This window comes from Asterias amurensis, chromosome 10 (genome assembly GCF_032118995.1).
Source record: "Asterias amurensis chromosome 10, ASM3211899v1".
Classification (NCBI taxonomy): Eukaryota; Metazoa; Echinodermata; class Asteroidea; order Forcipulatida; family Asteriidae; genus Asterias; species Asterias amurensis.
Genome location: NC_092657.1, coordinates 17890547 through 17909170, shown reverse-complemented (window position 1 = coordinate 17909170; position 18624 = coordinate 17890547). Strand labels below are relative to the sequence as shown.

At 39.6% G+C, this 18624-nt stretch overlaps 1 protein-coding gene across 1 annotated transcript in view; it reads right to left on the bottom strand.

The window, feature by feature from the left end:
• The window catches only part of LOC139942758 (uncharacterized), a 28826-nt gene extending 14750 nt beyond the window's left edge, over positions 1–14076 (bottom strand). Inside the window, exons 1-9 of the mRNA XM_071939549.1 lie at positions 13868–14076; positions 10215–10286; positions 8014–8073; positions 7212–7280; positions 6270–6341; positions 5615–5683; positions 4436–4504; positions 2180–2245; positions 1179–1262 (exon numbers count right to left, since the gene is read on the bottom strand). Of these exons, the coding sequence (XP_071795650.1) occupies positions 1179–1262; positions 2180–2245; positions 4436–4504; positions 5615–5683; positions 6270–6341; positions 7212–7280; positions 8014–8073; positions 10215–10286; positions 13868–14076 (770 nt within the window). The remainder of the gene's footprint in view (positions 1–1178; positions 1263–2179; positions 2246–4435; positions 4505–5614; positions 5684–6269; positions 6342–7211; positions 7281–8013; positions 8074–10214; positions 10287–13867) is intronic.
• Between the last annotated feature and the right edge of the window lie 4548 nt (positions 14077–18624).

The window sequence follows — 18624 nt, the reverse complement described above, 5'->3', positions numbered from 1 at the left end:
TTTACATGCGTTACAAATCACATGAGACCAACGACTTTACGTCCAATCCAAATTGGACAAAGCAATGGTTAAGTGTCTCTTTCAAGGACAGTGTCACAATTGGGACTCGAACCCACACTCTGCTGATCAGAAACACTGGAGTTTGAATCCGGTGCAGAATCTTAACCGCTCGGCCGCGACACTTCCACAATAATAACAATAGTAGTTTGATCCGTTTGAGTAGTGTTTAAGATGCCTTCAGGTCTTTTCTGTTTGGTTTCACTCTTGCATCGATGTGTGTTAGCACTGTACACTCACTACTACTTTACCGAGTTCTTTGCAAATAAATCACATGTGTATTACAGCAGTGTCTTACCAACTAGACCACCGACACTGCCTGGTAGCTAGAGACAGCTCGAATAATTTGTTTTAGCAGCGGGTACTGTGACGACTTATTTTATTAGATGTTACATTTGCATCGGGGATAAAGAATATTCATTTTGGTTTTGTCCATACGACGATACGACCTATGTTTACATTTAAACCGCCCTCTGTAATAAAAACACTGTATACGTCATGTTTCTCCGGGCAAAAAGACACGTAGTCATGGTAAGATTGCATACACTTTCTAGCTGGCTGCCAAAACACAAAGGTTTTGCCCGACGGTGTGCGCGCGAATCATGTTATATGTAAGTAACATCATACATAATTTTTGATTTGTAAAAAAAAAAAGAATCGTTTAGTTCATGATCTTCAACAATCCAGATGTATTTTTGTGAATGAATTTGTAAGTATTAAAGACACTGGACACTATTGATTATTGGCAACGATACTACTGGTTATTGTCTCACTCGGTGTATTTCAACATAATATGCAACAAATAACAAACCTGTAAAAACTAGAGCTCAATTAATTGGTCGTCGAAGTTGCGAGATAATAATGAAAGATGTTGTGTGCTTTCAGATGCTTGATTTTGAGACCTCAAGACCTAAGGTCTCGAAATCAAATTCGTTGAAGCCGTTTCTCACAATGTGTTATACTATCAACAGCTCCACATTCCTCGTTACCAAGTAAGGTTTTATGCAAATAATTGTTTTGAGTATTTACCAATAGTGTCCACTGCCTTTAATGCTCTAAGCAAAACAAAAAGTTTTCTCAAAAACAAAAACAAAAGACTTCAGAAAAGCCAAAAAACTCACATGTCATAAACAGGCCGTTCAGAATCTGTCTTATATGTAAATAGATCATCTGGAAGTTCCTGTAAATTGTTGCCATCGAGCCGTCTGCAGTGGAAAGAAAAGTCGGGTTATAAGACCACAGTATCAGGGTAAAAAAAACGAACAGTATGGAAAAGGATGCAATTGTCTTTTACAGTTTTTTAGTAAACAATGTGTACTACAATAAGTTGTTGTTTAGGGTGCGTTCGATTAGCTTCCCTGTGTTGACCCCGCGGTGCTCACTCGGGTGAGCCCCTGATGACAAGAGCTAGCCGAACGATCACTCACCCTCTCGTGGTGATGTCAAGCATCTTGGGCCACCCCAAGTGACCCACTGCACAAGCACGGCACTTGGGACGGATCCGGGTGAGCCCCTGGAGTGACACCAAAGCTCGATCGGGGTCGACCCTGGGAAGGTAATTAAACGCACCCATAGTTTCAAAGTTGTTCTTATTTTAGGTCCCCTTTCGCCACATTTTCATAGCATAATAGCATGACGCTAAAAGGTACGTAGTTTTTGAGTGGTCTCGAATTTAAGCATGAAAGCACACAACCACTTGTCGTCCAAAACAAAAATATTTATAATGGGTGCGTTCGATAAGCTTCCCTGGGTCGACCCCGCGGTGCTCACTCGGGTGAACCCCTGACAAGAGCTAATCGGACGATCACACTCGCCCTCTCCTGGTGACGGCATGCACCTCAGGTCACCCCAAGTGACCCACTCCACAAGCAGGGCACTGGGGGATGACCCGGGTGCGAATATTTGTTTACCCTGCCGCTGTGATTGGCTCTTTCCGTCAGATTACGTCATAATGAAATTGGCCTGCTCTTTTACCAAATCATTGCAATGTCGTTTGGAGGAAAACAAAATGGCGACGAGGGAGCCCCGTCAAAGCTATTCGAACTTACCGGGGCAGACCGGGGTCGACCCAGGGAAGCTAAACGAACGCGCCCATTAAAAGCCTGTGTAGTAAACCACTTACAGTCTATTCGTAAAACCTCCTAATGTGTAGCTCTCTATCCGTGTCAAACGATTCCTCAAGATGTCTCTAAAATATACGATAAATTTGTGTAATTACACATCAATATATAAAGACAGCAAACAAAAAGTAACGCGGCTGTTATAAAAGCACCTATAATTTTAAACTTGTTATGCGTATTCTGAAAATGAAAATACCAGGAGACGGACTATTTTATTACAGTGATTTTGACACCTTGTTTGTTTCAATCGGTCGCGTATTGTTGTCGCGTTATGTGATTACATGTGAAAAGTGTCAATGTCCATTGTTGCAGTAACTCCTATTGACATGATTGATCTGTCCTCTGATTCAGCGTGAAGCTAATAGCGGGAATTTTGAAAATCTGCTCTTGTCCAATGGAAGTGTGCACTTTTCAACTGTAAGCACGTACAACGACAACAATTCCGATGTGTCAAAATCGCCATAATTAAGTTTTCCGTCTCCTGGTATTTTCATTTTTAGAATACGAGTAACAAGTAACAAGTTATAGGTGCTTTTACAACAGCCGCGTTACTTTGTTTTGCTGTCTTAATTTGGTTTGCGGTAGCACCATGAGTGTATCTACTTGCCAGATACTAAGTAGAGATTGTTCTTAGAGAACTGTCTTTCTTTATTCTACTACCACGGAGTAGATTTTTTGAATGTTCGGGAGACTTCTCAGTTCCGAAAAGAACTGTCCTGCTTTTTAACTACTACCCGGGCGGAATGTATAGCAAATTAGTTACTATCCTATTAGCTAAAGTAGCAGTCCTGGCCAGATTTCTATACCTTCCGCCTGGTAGTGGTTAAAAAGCAGTAGATACACACATGGTGTTACCGCAAACCAAATATATATTGATATACAGCATGCAATGCCTCAAATCCTACAGACGATGTGACCTATGTTTACATTCAAACCGCCCTCTGTTGAAAAAAACACTGTACACGTCATGTTTCGCCGGGCAAAAAGACGCGTAAACATCATGGTAAGATTGCGTGTACTTTCTAGCTGGCTGCCAAAACACAAAGGTTTTGACCTGCGGTATGCGCGCGAATCATGTTATGGTTTTCGAGTGACGTCAGAGGTCACATCGTCTATTAAACACATCTCACATCAATAACTATTACAACGAATGACAGTAGGACAAGATAGTTACATTACAGGCATTCATGTTGGCTCAGCTTTGTCTTTCTTGGACCCCAGTTCGAAACCTGGAGGCATGCGTTTTTACGGACTCTTAGTTCTTAAACTCTTGAGTTATTTTGGTTTATTCCAGTCTCGAATTCAAGCATCTAAAAACACACATTATGTTTGACACGGGTGTTTTTCTTCCATTATTCTCAAGGAGCTTCGGCGAACAATTGAGTTCGAATTTTCACAGGTTTGTTATTGTATGCATATGTTGAGGTACACCAAGTAAGAAGACTGGTCTTTGACAATTACCAAAGGTGCCAAATGCCTATTGTGACAATGGGAGACTTTTTGAAAGCTCTGTCACTAGAGGGCAGCAGACCTACCAGGTAAGGGTGCACAACTCCTATAGCAAACAATGGTTAATGCTAAAAATTCAAAAATACTCAAAAAATATATAGAACTTTCTCAGCCTCTTGAAAATTAAATCAGATGCATTGTCATACAACTAAACTTCAGATTTCTACTCAAGTTTTGGTAGGTCAGCATTTTGGAATATTTGCTAATTATTCTAGAACTTAGAAGAAACAATCCCCAAAACTCATGCACACCCGCTTGTTATCCTTGGGGAACTCGTGTCCAGTACGTCCTGTTCCAGAACAGTTTGGTTTATGCTGGCAATGTCTTATGAAAAACAACATACAGTTTGGCTAAATCTAAAATACAAAATCAAAAACACGCAAAACACAAGGTATTTGCTGTCATCAGTGACCGTCACTCGTGCTTCTCCTATTCCAAAGTTGTTGACATTACCTGGTGAAGAGCGCCCTCTCTTGGTGATTGGCAGATAGTCTAAAGTTTCCCATAGACCCTTCCCATGAAATATGTAAATTGCACGTAGCGCGTGCGCACTAACGTTTTGGTTGGCAGAATGAGGGAACATCGCGCTGTTTTGTACACGGCTAATGGGTGCGTGACGCAGACGCGATTGCGCGTCTGCTTAGTGCACAACTCTATGGCGTTTGCCAACCAACAGGGTCTGTACGCATGCGTGAATGTATTTAGCATATTTCATGGGAAGGGTCCATTATGATGTTTTGTTTAATTACAATGTTTTGTAGCGTCTACCACCAAACATAGCTAGACTTAGCTCTGTTATTCGGTTTTCGTTCAATCTTCTGTCAAAGAAAAAGAGAACATGAAACATGTTAAAGTTTTATTGTTTATACAAACAGAGAGAAATTATTTAGCTGAGAAAGTATACACAAATTATTAAAGTTGAAACGGAGGTTGCGCACAAGGGTCCGATTTATTATTATTTTTTTTTTTTTTTTTTTACTTATTCTTTTGTTACAGGACCATGCTCGTTAAAAAAGGGTTTGCTTTCTTGTTCAGTCGACTTTGTTTAAACACTCTGAACGTTTGTATACACTTATTGAAGCAAAGAATGAGCTGTTGCAAACAACTTACCAACCAAATGGACCGATGATATAAATGCAAAAAAATAGTGAATGACTTGACGTTTCGACCCTAGCAGAGTCTTTCGCGAAGGCTAAATGACAGCACAACAAACATGTAACTAAGTAAAACATAAGCAGTGAAGTACGTAAAATAAGTTTTGAAATGGTTTGGACGAGTTGGTCTTTGGAAAGCGTTTGAAACTGTTTGTTATGAAATGTATATGGTTAGAAAGATATGCTTAAAGAAGCCGTCAAAATAAATCGCCACCAAAAAACAAAAGTCATCACGTAAGTGTCCTTTAGAGAACACTATAGTCTTGCTATGTATTCTACCGCGAAGTAAATAAATACTGATTCTTCACCATGCAATGCCTCAAATGTTATGTACATTTGTACATGTTCATGAAACATGTTCAATCAATCAATATTATAACATCATTATTTCCACATGGAGGCATCATCCTAAAAGCTGAGGCTTGTGGTGGATGTGCCCGTTACAACAATACGAAACAAAACAGGATAACAGCAATAAATAGACAAATAAATAAATACTAACTGCTACAGTAGATAACTACATAAAAGCTTAAGCATGGTTAAACAAGGTATATATAACGCTGAAGCAGAACATGTATGCGAAGTAAACAAAGGGACTAATAAATAAACAAACAATGCGAATTAGAAAACATAGATGAGTTAAGTAACGGCTTCGCTAACTACCAGTATAAAAAAGCAAATCAATCAATTATGTTGGAAATTTAGTTAAAATGTTTTTATTCGGTATTTAAATTAGCTAATTGAGGGTCATTTAGTAATTGATGCTAGACTTACATTTTTGTGAACTCAGCTACAGCCAGACCCTCTGGTTCAATTTTGGATATCTTGTTCCAGTTCAGCATACTATAGTTACGAACAAAAACTAATTAACAGTATATATAATCATTGTTAGACTTCAATAAATTATGTTCATTTTGATTTTACCTGTTTACACCAATATGTGTTAGCACTTTAAAGGAACACGTTGCCTTGGATCGGACGAGTTGGTCTATAAAAAGCGTTTGTAACCGTTTTTTTCATATGGTTGGAAAGATGTTTTAAAAGTAGAATACAATGATCCACACAAGTTTGCCTCGATATTGCACGGTTTTCCTTTTACTGTGCGAACTAACACGGTCGGCCATTTATGGGAGTCAAAAATTTGACTCCCATAAATGGCCGACCGTGTTAGTCGACGAGGTAAAAGGAAAACCGTGCAATTTCGAGGCATGTTTGTGTGGATCATTGTATTTTACTTTTACAACATCTTTCTACCCATATGCATTTTATAACAAACGGTTATAAACGCTTTTCAAAGGCCAACTCGACCGATTCAAGGCAACGTGTTCCTTTAACAAGGTTGTATGCTAACTGTTTTGAGAAAAGACAAATAGTATCCAGTGCCTTTAAAACAAGAAAAGGATCAGATTGATAAATAAATAAATCTTACATTTCCATTAACTCGGTGCACTTTGTAAATGTGTTCGTTCGAAGAACTTCAACCTCGTTCATTATGAAATCTCTGGGTAAAAAAAAAGAAACATTAATTTTAAAAATAATAATAATAATAATAATTTTTATGTAGGTTTACTAAATCTTAATTAAAAACAAGCAAAAGGTCGACAACATTCAAATTTATAAAGTTTTTACAGATCTGAGAAAAATGGAATTACCAAAATCTATACAAACCCACACAGTTTTATTTTTAAGAAAATAGAAATTAGTCACAAAAATTGTAAAACAAAACATGCAACTAAAAAACAAAGAGTATCAACATGCAGGCAAAAGGCATACATCTATACATACACAAAATTTACCCACCAACCCAATAATTTATTTCATGATTCTGGCTTTTGAGGGTAGTGTGGATTTTCTGTGGCGCTCATTATTGCATTTTGGTACGTCAAAGCCAGAAGTCGAAGCTGCTCTAAGTTATTTAGAGGATATGTCGTAGCCGAGTGGTTAAGAGCACCGAACTCAAAGTCTGGTGTTTCTGGTCATCAGAGTGTGGGTTCAAATCCCAAGCCATGACACTTGTGTCCTTAAGCAAGACACTTAACCATTGCTTCGTCCTTCGGATGGGACGTAAAGCCGATAGTCACATGTGTTGTGTTACGCATGTAAAAGAACCAAGTGCACTTATCGAAAAGAGCAGGGGTTCGCCCAGGTGTTCCTACTCTTGTAACGAACGTAGGAGGGCGCTCTGTTTTTCTGATATCTGGATCATCCGGAAATAAGAAAAGAATCTTGGAAAAGAAAGGAACGCATGTAATTTCCATCTACCATAATCATTATTTAATAATTGAGATTATTTGTATTTTCGGAACAACATAAACTAAAGAGACCGGAAATTTAAATCTTACTTTTTGTTCCCAGTAAATAAGATACTTACGCAATTTGTAACCTTAATCCGGTTGCCATCATCATTGTTATATCTTGCAACTGGTTGTATCCAGCAGATCTGTTACCAAACAATGAAAATAAAACTCGCTCCACATAAATTGGAAACCAAATTACAATCTTCGAGAAAATTTTATTGCAAATTAAAGGCACCAATGTGATTTAAATTGTGTTTAAATTATCTTTCTTGTCACCGAATTTCTAAACACGTCAGGGCAAATCATAGGGGGTCTGCCTAGGGTTAATATCGTTACGAGTAATGGACGACTAACGGCAACACTTCACGCAATGGTGGTGTAAGGCACGTAAGGCATGAGATCTTATGTTCCACGGTAAAAAACAAATAATAATGGTGACAAAATGCTTGGATTTCTGACACACACACGAAAAAAAACCTTAACAAGTTCTGGAGTATTTTTTTTTTTGTTTTTTTTTTATTATGAAAAACTTTGAAATATACTGGTTTGATTTATTTATGAGAAAAAAAAATTAGCTGTTGCAAACAACTTACCAACCAAATGGACCGAGAGTATAAATGCAAAAAATAGTTAATGGCCTGACGTTTCGACCCTAGCAGAGTCTTTCTCGAAGGCTAAATGACAACACAACAAACATGAACAGGTAACTAAGTGAAACATAAGCAGTGAAGTTACCTGTTCATGTTTGTTGTGTTGTCATTTAGCCTTCGAGAAAGACTCTGCTAGGGTCGAAACGTCAGGCCATTGACTATTTTTGGATTTATTTATATAACAAGAGTGAATATGAACAAGAAATTAATTTAACTTTAAACTTACAGGATTTTAAGAAATGGTGGTACACGAAAAGGCCCCGAAATTGAATTGCGTGATACATCCCTGAAATAAAAAATACATAAAGTGAAAGTATAGAAATGCAAAATACATAAAATGTGAGTATAGAAATATAAAAATACACAAAGTGAAAGTATATAAATGACAACGTTACTCTGAGAGTACCAATGGCCAAGGAAGAAAGCTTGTGCTCAAGTAGCCTTGCTCAAGGCAGTCGCATTATTCGCTCCGAAAAGACGCAGCTGTAAACCCACCCGCCGTATACTCTGTGCATGGTGTGTGCGATCACACCGAATGACCCACCCGTATACACACTGTCACATCGCACGAATACTGTTCACACAAGTCATCGCACTCGTACACCACTAACCGCATGCGGAGGCCGTCAGGCCGACAGCCTTGTCGGATTTGTATCTTCCCGTTTTAATGTGTTGTATTGAAAAAATTCCAATAGTGGACGAAATTGGGGGGGCTCGAGGATATGCTAGTATGCAGCTCATGAATATGTATATCGTTCGTCAGACCTATCAGACAACACAGGATGTGAGGCAAATGAATTATTCATTTTTACGTCCAATCACGCACTTCCCTTATCACGACCTTTGGACCCTATCATGCGTCCGTGGTGGTGGTGTGTGAGGTAAACATGTCTCGTCTTTCGCGGGCATTATGGTAATGAGCTGACCGTGGGAACTCTTCGCTTATTATAGTAATGAGGTCAGTGGCTTCAACACAGATCCTACAAGGCTGTCGGCCTGACAGCCTCCGCATGCGGATAGTGTACGGGGGCATCGTGTCGTGCGATGTTACGCACAGTGAATACGGCTGGGTTTTACGCACAGTGGATACGGCTGGGTTTTTATACAGCGGCGGTCTTTTTTCGGAGTGAAAAATTCGACTGCCTTGAGCAAGGCTAGTGCTCAAGCTTTGCCTTTTCTGAGGCCTAAATGTGGAACGATCTGCAAGTAAGTCTGAGGATAATTGAGTCTCTGTCAGTTTTTAAATTCTTAATCGCTTAATTTATAGTAAACTCGGTACATAAATTGTGAGTTGCTCTTTACTTCGTACTTCTTTCCCGCCTTTTATTATTGTGCATTCATCTAAATCACAATTAATTTGATTTGAAGGGACCGGTCTCTTTTGTTTGGAAAGCCGCTGGTCTGTTTTGTTAACCTCCTTTATTGTGACAGTTTCTGTTGATTTTACGCTAGTAATTATTTTCACTCTTCATTTTTGTTTATTTTGCTTATAATTTTCCGTTTACATTCTTAGACATTTTACGCTTAGTTTATGACTTTTAGTTGTATAATGTGATTATGTATGTTTACTCTCTAATATTTTAATGTATTTGTTTTTTACAATGTTACTATGCAGGGCTCAAATGGAAACCGGTTATTTTTTTACTGATTTGGCTCACCCTAGGTAAATAAAGGAAATAAACAAAGTGCAAAATATATAAAGTGAAACTATGTCAAACCAAGCAATCTGCCTTAACCCCTGCCCAGTGAAAACATGCAAAATTTGTAGATCATCTTTAAAGAAAAAAAAGTAAGTTTCTCCCTGAAACACCTCGTTTTCAAGTTTAGGGAGTGGTTTTACTATTCCACCTATTTTTGTATAACCAGTTTGCCTCTTATTTAATTTCATATTTTATATACAATTTTTACTACACAATACTTTAAATATTCAAACACTAATGTCAGTGCCGTTTGCCTACTCGTATGTTGTTGTGTTTCTTAGGTGTGTAGGAAGTGTAGACCTGGGCCCAATTTCATAGAGCTGCTTAAGCACACAATTTTGCTTAAGCAAAAAAAAATCCTTGCTTTGTAAAATCAGATTACCGGCCAAGACTCAACTTAATTGTTATGCTAAGTAAAGAACAGCTAAATACCAGTCACAAGCAATGTATATGGCATGAAATTTTGGCCAGTAACATGTGTAAAACGAGCGAGCTATTTTCGTGCTTAAGCATTTTTTTCGCTTAAGCAGCTCTATGAAATTGGCCCCTGAAAACACAATAAGTTCACAAATTCACACAGTTATAGGGTGTTGAAATGCGTTCACACACAAACAAAACTTTGTTGCGTTGTATGTGAAAAACTTTCGGAACTTATAGGCATGTAGGTCTATATCAACATACTGGCATACTTTGATACGTTTGTTTTTACCTTAGATGCAATACTTACAGGGAAATGAGTCGAGGAAACTGTAACAACCAATCCTCCGGAATCTCTCGCAAGAAGTTCCCACCAAGGTCTCTGCAATACAATTCAAAATGATTACATAAATTATAGGGGGAACAATCTTCCCATCACCATACGCACCTCAAATTTACTGCCTATTTTTTCTTGAAACATTATTTTGTCCCTTAGTCGTTTTCTGGCCCGCACATTCTATTCATAGAAAGAGCGGCGTTTGCCTCAATACAACAGGCTTTGCCTGGCCGTGGATTTATTTTGCAGTAACAAACATCAATTTTGAGTACACAAATCAATAATTTTGTTCGAGCGCTTAGAGACACTGGACACATGGGCGTCAATCAGGGGGGGGGGGGAACCAGGGGGACATGTCCCCCCCCCCCACCTTTTGGAGGGTGGGGGACACAATATCAAATGTCCCCCCCCCCCCCCACCTTTTTGACCACCTTTATCATGCAGCCCAAGTTTTGCACTGTGTAAGACGAAACCCTGTGTCCCTATATGGGCATTAATCCTGTGGGCAAAGGATGACACAATATCACTTCTCAAAATTGGCCCTAGATTGCATCACAGAGCATCTAAAATGCAAAATTTTCCCGGGCCCTTAATCGGGCCCGCACCCCAGGCCGTAAAGGATTCTCGCACGCATGCTCCATCGTTGACAGATTTGCACCTCCCCCTTGAAAGAGTGGAAGGGACGTGTACCCCATCCACCCCACCCCACCCAAGCCCACCCCACCCCACCCCACCCCACCCCACCTCCACCCCACTTTCGAAGGGTGGGGGACACAGTATCAATGTTCCCCGTGTCGTTTGACCACCTTTATTATGAAAATCGTGTTTTGCACTGAGGGAACTGTGGAGCACTGGAACACAAATATTCACACAGCTCATTGTTCTGTTTCGTTTGCCATTTGGCCGCTAAATGGCCTAAAGATTGCACCACAGAGCATCTAAAAATACAAAGTTTTCCCGGGACCTTGAGCGGGCCCGAACCCATGCCGTAAAGGTTTTACACTCACGTGCTCACCACTTGACAGTATTTTCCCCTAAAACTTGGTTCATAGATCCGCACTTGAAGATGCTGTCAACCCAAAAGGTTTTACTGCTGCTCACATTTTACAGATGTTCTGTTCCGTTCTGTATGCCTTTTATTGGCCTAAGATTGCACCACAGAGCATCTAGAATGCAAATTTTTCCCGGGCCCTTAAGCGGGCCCGGACCCATGCCGTAAAGATTTCGCACCCCTGAGCTCACTCTTGGACAGATTTCCCCCCTAAAACTTGGTTCATAGGTCCGCACTTGGAGATGCTGTCAACCCAAAAGTTTCTACTGCTGCTCACATTTTACAGATGTTCTGTTCCATTCTGACAGATTTGCCCCATAGAACTTGTGTCTTAGGTCTGGTGATGATAGGGATGAAACGCCGTCTGAGCATTAGAATGCAGAAACAATATTGATATAACGAAGCTATAATTCAGTTGCTTTTTAGGTACAATAACCATGATAGCAAGAATAGGTGCATCATAGCTTGAAATAGGCATTAAATTCCAACATCTGAGAGGGGGGCACATCACCCCTCAGATTCACTAGATTGCACCAGAGAGCATCTACGGGCAAAAAAAAAAAAATCCGGGGCCCTACAGCGGGCCCCGGACCCCACGCCGTAAATGTTATGTCCCCCCACACGACGGATTGACGCCCCTGACTGGACACCTTTGATTATGGCACAGACAGACCAGTCTTCTCACTTGGTGTATCTCAACACATGCATAAAATAACAAACCTGTGAAAACATGAGCTCAATTGGTCGTCAACGTTTCCAGATACCAATAGAAGAAAAAACACCCGTGTCACACAAAATGTTGTGCTTCAAATGCTTGATTTCGGGACCTCAAAATCTAATCTACGTTCGCGAAATCCAATTCGTGAACAAATTACAATGATTTATATGATCAACAGCTCTTAAAATAGTCTAGATAGAAGGATGGGGGATATGCAGGAAGTTTACAGGAAACGAACTGAAGTTTCAACAACCCCGTACAAGGAACAAGCGAGTTGTTATTATACCGGGTATGGAATGTCAGCCTGTCACCCATCACAGCGTGCCATAGGCCCTTTACGAAACCACGGCTTTGGCTTTGAGTTGGGCTACTTGCCGTCTGAAGCCCTGAGCATGTTTACTCAATCCAGCCTAAGCCGAGTCTAGAACCGAAGCCGTGGTTTCGAAAAGGGCCATGGTGCGAGTAAACCCCGGCAAAGTAATACATCATAATCCCATTGTATCAGCTTCTATTGTACCGACGAAAACGAAACTGGATAAATCTGACTATTTTTAGAGCTAGAGCGTCACCCCACAAAGTGTTCTTTTGTTCAGGGAACAAAGCAGTATGGAGAAACGAAATGTCAGGTAATGCGATTTGATGGTGAACTTGTTCTCGGTCGTCCTTAAAGACATTAGACACTATTGGGAATTGTCAAAGACCAGTCTTCTCACTTGGTGTATCTTAACATATGCATAAAATAACAAACCTGTGAAAATTTGAGCTGAATGGTCGTAATAAAGAGGGGAAAAAACACTTGTCACACGAAGTCGTGTGATTTTAGATGGTTGATTTCGAGAACTCAAATTCTAAATCTGAGGTAGGTCTCGAAATCAAATAAGTGGAAAATTACTACTTTCTCGAAATCTACTTCACTTCAGAGGGAGCCGTTTCTCACAATGTTTTATACTATCAACCTGTCCCCATTACTCGTTACCAAGTAAAGTTTTATTCTAATATTTATTTTGAGTAATTACCAATTCCGTTTGTGTCAAAGACTGTCAGTGTCAGAACAACTTTTCACCGACATTTAGGGGGTAAAAATAAATAGTGAAGGTACAAAACAGTTGCCCAATACAGTTTATAATATGTTTGTTCGTATTTCTTTAGTCGTACTTATTTGAATTTTCATTCAGCGGAATTGAATGCCTCTTTACGAAATTGAAGGAAAAAATCGGTACAGTCTCCGGTCGAACCAGCTTTGCTAAATTGAATGATGATTGTGTGTCGTGAAAAAGACGATATTATGCTAAACTGAACATAGTGCTTTAAAGGAATGTAATGCACCATCACAGTGCTAAAGAAAAGCTGCTAACACACATCGGTGCATATGGGTAAAACCACTGATTACCCGTTGTTCATTTGCTAATTCCTACGAATTGTTATTTTTTTCTGGATTTCTAAAATGTCCACCTGAATTAATTTAATAATAATTTGGGGGGCTAATCGTCCTTACTCGCAGCTAAGAGCTGAATTGCGAAGGATGCGGCTACAACATTTTCGAGAAGCAGGCATGCAAGGGCGCATTCAGCTGCCAGCCACATCAACCCATTATGACCACGGAGCACAGCCAAGATCGAAAGTGTTTGATTTTTTCCTGAGGGAGGAAAACCGGATAGTCTGGAAAACCCTCGTGGCACAGCAGAGAACCAACGCACAACTCAACTCACACATGGCCCCGACCGGGAGTCGAACCGGGGTCACCTTGGTGAGAGAGGCGAGCGCTTTACGCACAAGCCAACCCAATAGTACAAAATAAAACTACCCATAAATCCAAACACAGCATGAACCAGCAAAATCTAGAGAAAGACTACTTACAATTTGGCTGTATCGTTTGGTATGCCGATTGGTAGCTCGGTCAATCCTTTGTTGTTGCAGTTAACTGCGAATGGCTGACTATCACAGTCGCAAACCTCGCACGCGTCACCCGTAGTATTAGCTCCGACTCGTCCAATGATTAGTAGTACACAAGCAATCATTACTAAACTGCATGGTTGAAAGATGCCTTCAAATCCACAGTTGGCCATTTTTCTAAAGCAACCTAATTAAAAAATACTTAAAAGTAACCCTAATTTTGTAGAGTTCTGGCGTTGATCTGCTCGACAAAAAAATATGTTGTGTTCTTTTAAAACTATTAGGTGATTTTGCTTTTAATACGTTCTGCGACCACTGTTTTGATCGTAATGATTGAAACTCTGAAAAAATTAAGTATGTAAAAGCAACAGGACTGCATCACCATGACAACGTATTATACCCTCTGTCAACAACCAGACGTTATTTTATAAAGAGAAACTGTCGTAAAAAAGAAAAATTAAAATAAATTCAATAGCCTTTAGGCACACAACAACAGATTTTATTTTTGGCTTGGACTGGGTTTTTCCCGTAACATTCCCACCATGTAGGGGAAGAGTTTTCACTACTTCCCAGGGGGTAAACAAAGTATTGTTGCCCGGTTTTGCTTACCTTTGGTATACAATTTGACTAGTTTCAAAGTTTGAAAAGCTGTGTTTGGGGTGAACTCGTAACACTATTGTATCATTTCTTATGTCACTTGGATTTTCCCCTACTTCGTACCAGGGGATAAACACAGTATTGTTGCCTGCATTTGCCCACCTTTGGTATGCGTTTTGATTAATTGAAGTTTGAAAAGCTACGTTTGAGGTTGAACTCGTACCACAAATGTTGTATCATTTCTAATGTCACTTGGATTTCCCCTACTTCGTACCAGGGGATAAACACAGTATTGTTGCCTGTCTGTGTCTACCTTTGGTATACAATTTCACAGTAGTTTCAAAGTTTAAAAGGCTATGTTTGGGGTTGAACTCCTAACACAAATTTTGTATCATTTTTTAATGCCACGTATCTCTTATGTGGAGAAATAAAAACAAGTCAATTTTCTTAGGAGCCACAGAAGCAAATAAGTATTCACTCGTATAGTTACACAGAAAGCGTTTGATAACACCCAAGGTATTAAACAGCTACACTGGTTGATCCGAAATCATCACAAAGCCATGTTTCAATTAAAGCAACCTTGTTCAAAAAATAGTTATAAGTCAAACGTATCTTAAAGAGTTCTGGCGTTAACCTGCTCAATAAAATAGGAACATCAGGCGATTTCACTTTTTTTAAATCGATTTGAACGTTCTGCGACCACTGTTTTACGATTATAATGGAACCATGACAACCTATTATATCCCTCTGTCAAAAACCAGGGCCCTCGAATTCTGTGCTTACTATCACAATTCGCCGCTTACCTGCAAGCGCCGAATTTATGCGCTAGCTGTGTATTAAAGTGTAGAATGCCTAGTAACGTGGAATACGCAGCTTACGGTAAGCAGAGCCATGAAATTGGGCCCAGACGTCCTTATCAAATGAGGCTAATTGTTCGATGAACGACACAAGTAGAGTTCCAATACCCGTGTAGGTTTCCGTACATTGATTGGCATACGACAACAGATTACTTGAACTGGGTTATCCCAGTTATCTGTAAATTTAAAAGTCTTCTGGAAGACTAAACTTGCGAAGCGCTCACCGGTTTTAGTATTGTATTGTAAGTATTGATTGTGCGATCCACACGGCCATCACAACTTGAAGGTCTGTCAAAAAATATTGTTTCATTAGGCACGGCGCTGGAGTAAAAAAAGAGAGCCTTAATTATACAATCGTTACTGCCTAGGTTGCCAATATAGAACAACGTTAAATTATTAGTCTAGATTAAAGTCACCTGGAAGTGGTATTTTGTCAAGATAAAGCCTGTGTCACCAAAATAATGTGTTTTGATGAGTAGAATATGATTAAACAGTTAACTAAGGTTCTAAAAATTTAGTTTTCTTTTTATTAACAAACTTAAAAGTAGGCCCGACCCGAGAGGGCGCTGTTCGTGACGTCAATCGAGGCGCGATATTTGAAGCACGGCCTCTCGAAGTGTTTGCTGCACAGCGCTGGAAAAGACGTCGGACCGGTCCACTTTGCAAACTTACCCCATTTTTAGTTGTTTTGCTGCCTCAGGCAGCAATACATCAGCAGCAATACACGTGGTCGACATTGCCGGAAAAATGCAAGAAATAAACCTTTTTTCGAAACGTACAAACTCACACCTAGGACTTGCATGTACTTACACGTTCAACGTTCAACGTTCAATGTTCGATCGAGGCAAAGTCTGCCTCGATTGACGTCACAAAAGGGGTAGGCGGCGTCACCCCACAAACAACTTTATCTATTGTTTTTACATATAAATCGTTACAAACAATTACTCAACAAATTATTGTATTGTTCATTAACATATACTCTAATGTTTGAAGAAAAAAAATATATATGTTCGGGTGACTTTAAAAGTTATTGCATTACAACTGAATGATCTTGACCGAGAAAAACTACAGCCAATCAAAACTCGCCACGGATGATGCTGGCATTTGTCCCCAAGCTTTTGGATTCTGTTTTGTTTTTCTTTTGATTTCTCTCGCATTGCTGTAGAAAATGTGACGGCAATGGTGGAGCTTACTGAGTTAAAATTGGTTGCAACCAAACTCTTGGTTCGCTTGCTCCGTTTGTGTCAAAGACTGTCAGTGTCAGAACAACTTTCCACCGACATTTAGGGGGTAAAAATAAATAGTGAAGGTACGAAACAGTTGCCCAATACAGTTTATCATATGTTTGTTCGTATTTCTTTAGTCGTACTTATTTGAATTTTCATTCAGCGGAATTGAATGCCTCTTTACGAAATTGAAGGAAAAAATCGGTACAGTCTCCAGTCGAACCAGCTTTACTAAATTGAATGATGATTGTGTGTCGTGAAAAAGACGATATTATGCTAAACTGAACATAGTGCTTAAGGAATGTAATGCACCATCACAGTGCTAAAGAAAAACTGCTAACACACATCGGTGCATATGGGTAAAACCACTGATTACCCATTGTTCATTTGCTAATTCCTACAAATTGTTAGTTTTTTTCTGGATTTCTAAAATGTCCACCTGAACTAATGTAATAATAATTTGGGGGCTAATCGTCCTTACTCGCAGCTAAGAGCTGAATTGCGAAGGACGCGGCTACAACGTGTTCGAGAAGCAGGCATGCAAGGGCGCATTCAGCTGCCAGCCACATCAACCCATTGTGACCACGGAGCACAGCCAAGATCGAAAGTGTTTGATTTTTTCCTGAGGGAGGAAAACCGGATAGTCTGGAAAACCCTCGTGGCCCAGCAGAGAACCAACGCACAACTCAACTCACATATGGCCCCGACCGGGAATCGAACCGGAGTCACCTTGGTGAGAGGCGAGCGCTTTACGCACAAGCCAAACGTGCCACCCTTAAAAAAAACCATCGAACCCAATAACACAAAATAAAACTACCCATAAATCCAAACACAGCATGAACCAGCAAAATCTAGAGAAAGACTACTAACAATTTCGCTGTATCATTTGATATGCCGATTGGTAGCTCGGTCAATCCTTTGTTGTTGCAGTTAACTGCGAATGGCTGACTATCACAGTCGCAAACCTCGCACGCGTCACCCGTAGTATTAGCTCCGACTCGTCCAATGATTAGTAGTAGTACACAAGCAATCACTACTAAACTGCATGGTGGAAAGATGCCTTCAAATCCACAGTTGGCCATTTTTCTAAGCAACCTTATTAAAACACACTTAAAAGTAACCCTAATTTTGTAGAGTTCTGGCGTTGATCTGCTCGACAAAAAAATATGTTGTGTTCTTTTAAAACTATTAGGTGATTTTGCTTTTAATACGTTCTGCGACAACTGTTTTGATCGTAATGATTGAAACTCTGAAAAAATTAAGTATGTAAAAGCAACAGGACTGCATCACCATGACAACGTATTATACCCTCTGTCAACAACCAGACGTTATTTTATAAAGAGAAACTGTCGTAAAAAAGAAAAATTAAAATAAATTCAATAGCCTTTAGGCACACAACAACAGATTTTATTTTTGGCTTGGACTGGGTTTTCCCCGTAACATTCCCACCATGTAGGGGAAGAGTTTTCACTACTTCCCAGGGGGTAAACAAAGTATTGTTGCCTGGTTTTGCTTACCTTTGGTATACAATTTGACTAGTTTCAAAGTTTGAAAAGCTGTGTTTGGGGTGAACTCGTAACACTATTGTATCATTTCTTATGTCACTTGGATTTCCCCCTACTTCGTACCAGGGGATAAAAACAGTATTGTTGCCTGCATTTGCCCACTTTTGGTATGCGTTTTGATTAATTGAGGTTTGAAAAGCTACGTTTGAGGTTTAACTCGTACCACAAATGTTGTATCATTTCTAATGTCACTTGGATTTCCCCTACTTCGTACCAGGAGATAAACACAGTATTGTTGCCTGTCTTTGTCTACCTTTGGTATACAATTTCACTGTAGTTTCAAAGTTTGAAAGGCTATGTTTGGGGTTGAACTCCTAACACAAATTTTGTATCATTTTTTAATGCCACGTATCTCTTATGTGGAGAAATAAAAACAAGTCAATTTTCTTAGGAGCCACAGAAGCAAATAAGTATTCACTCGTATAGTTACACAGAAAGCGTTTGATAACACCCAAGGTATTAAACAGCTACACTGG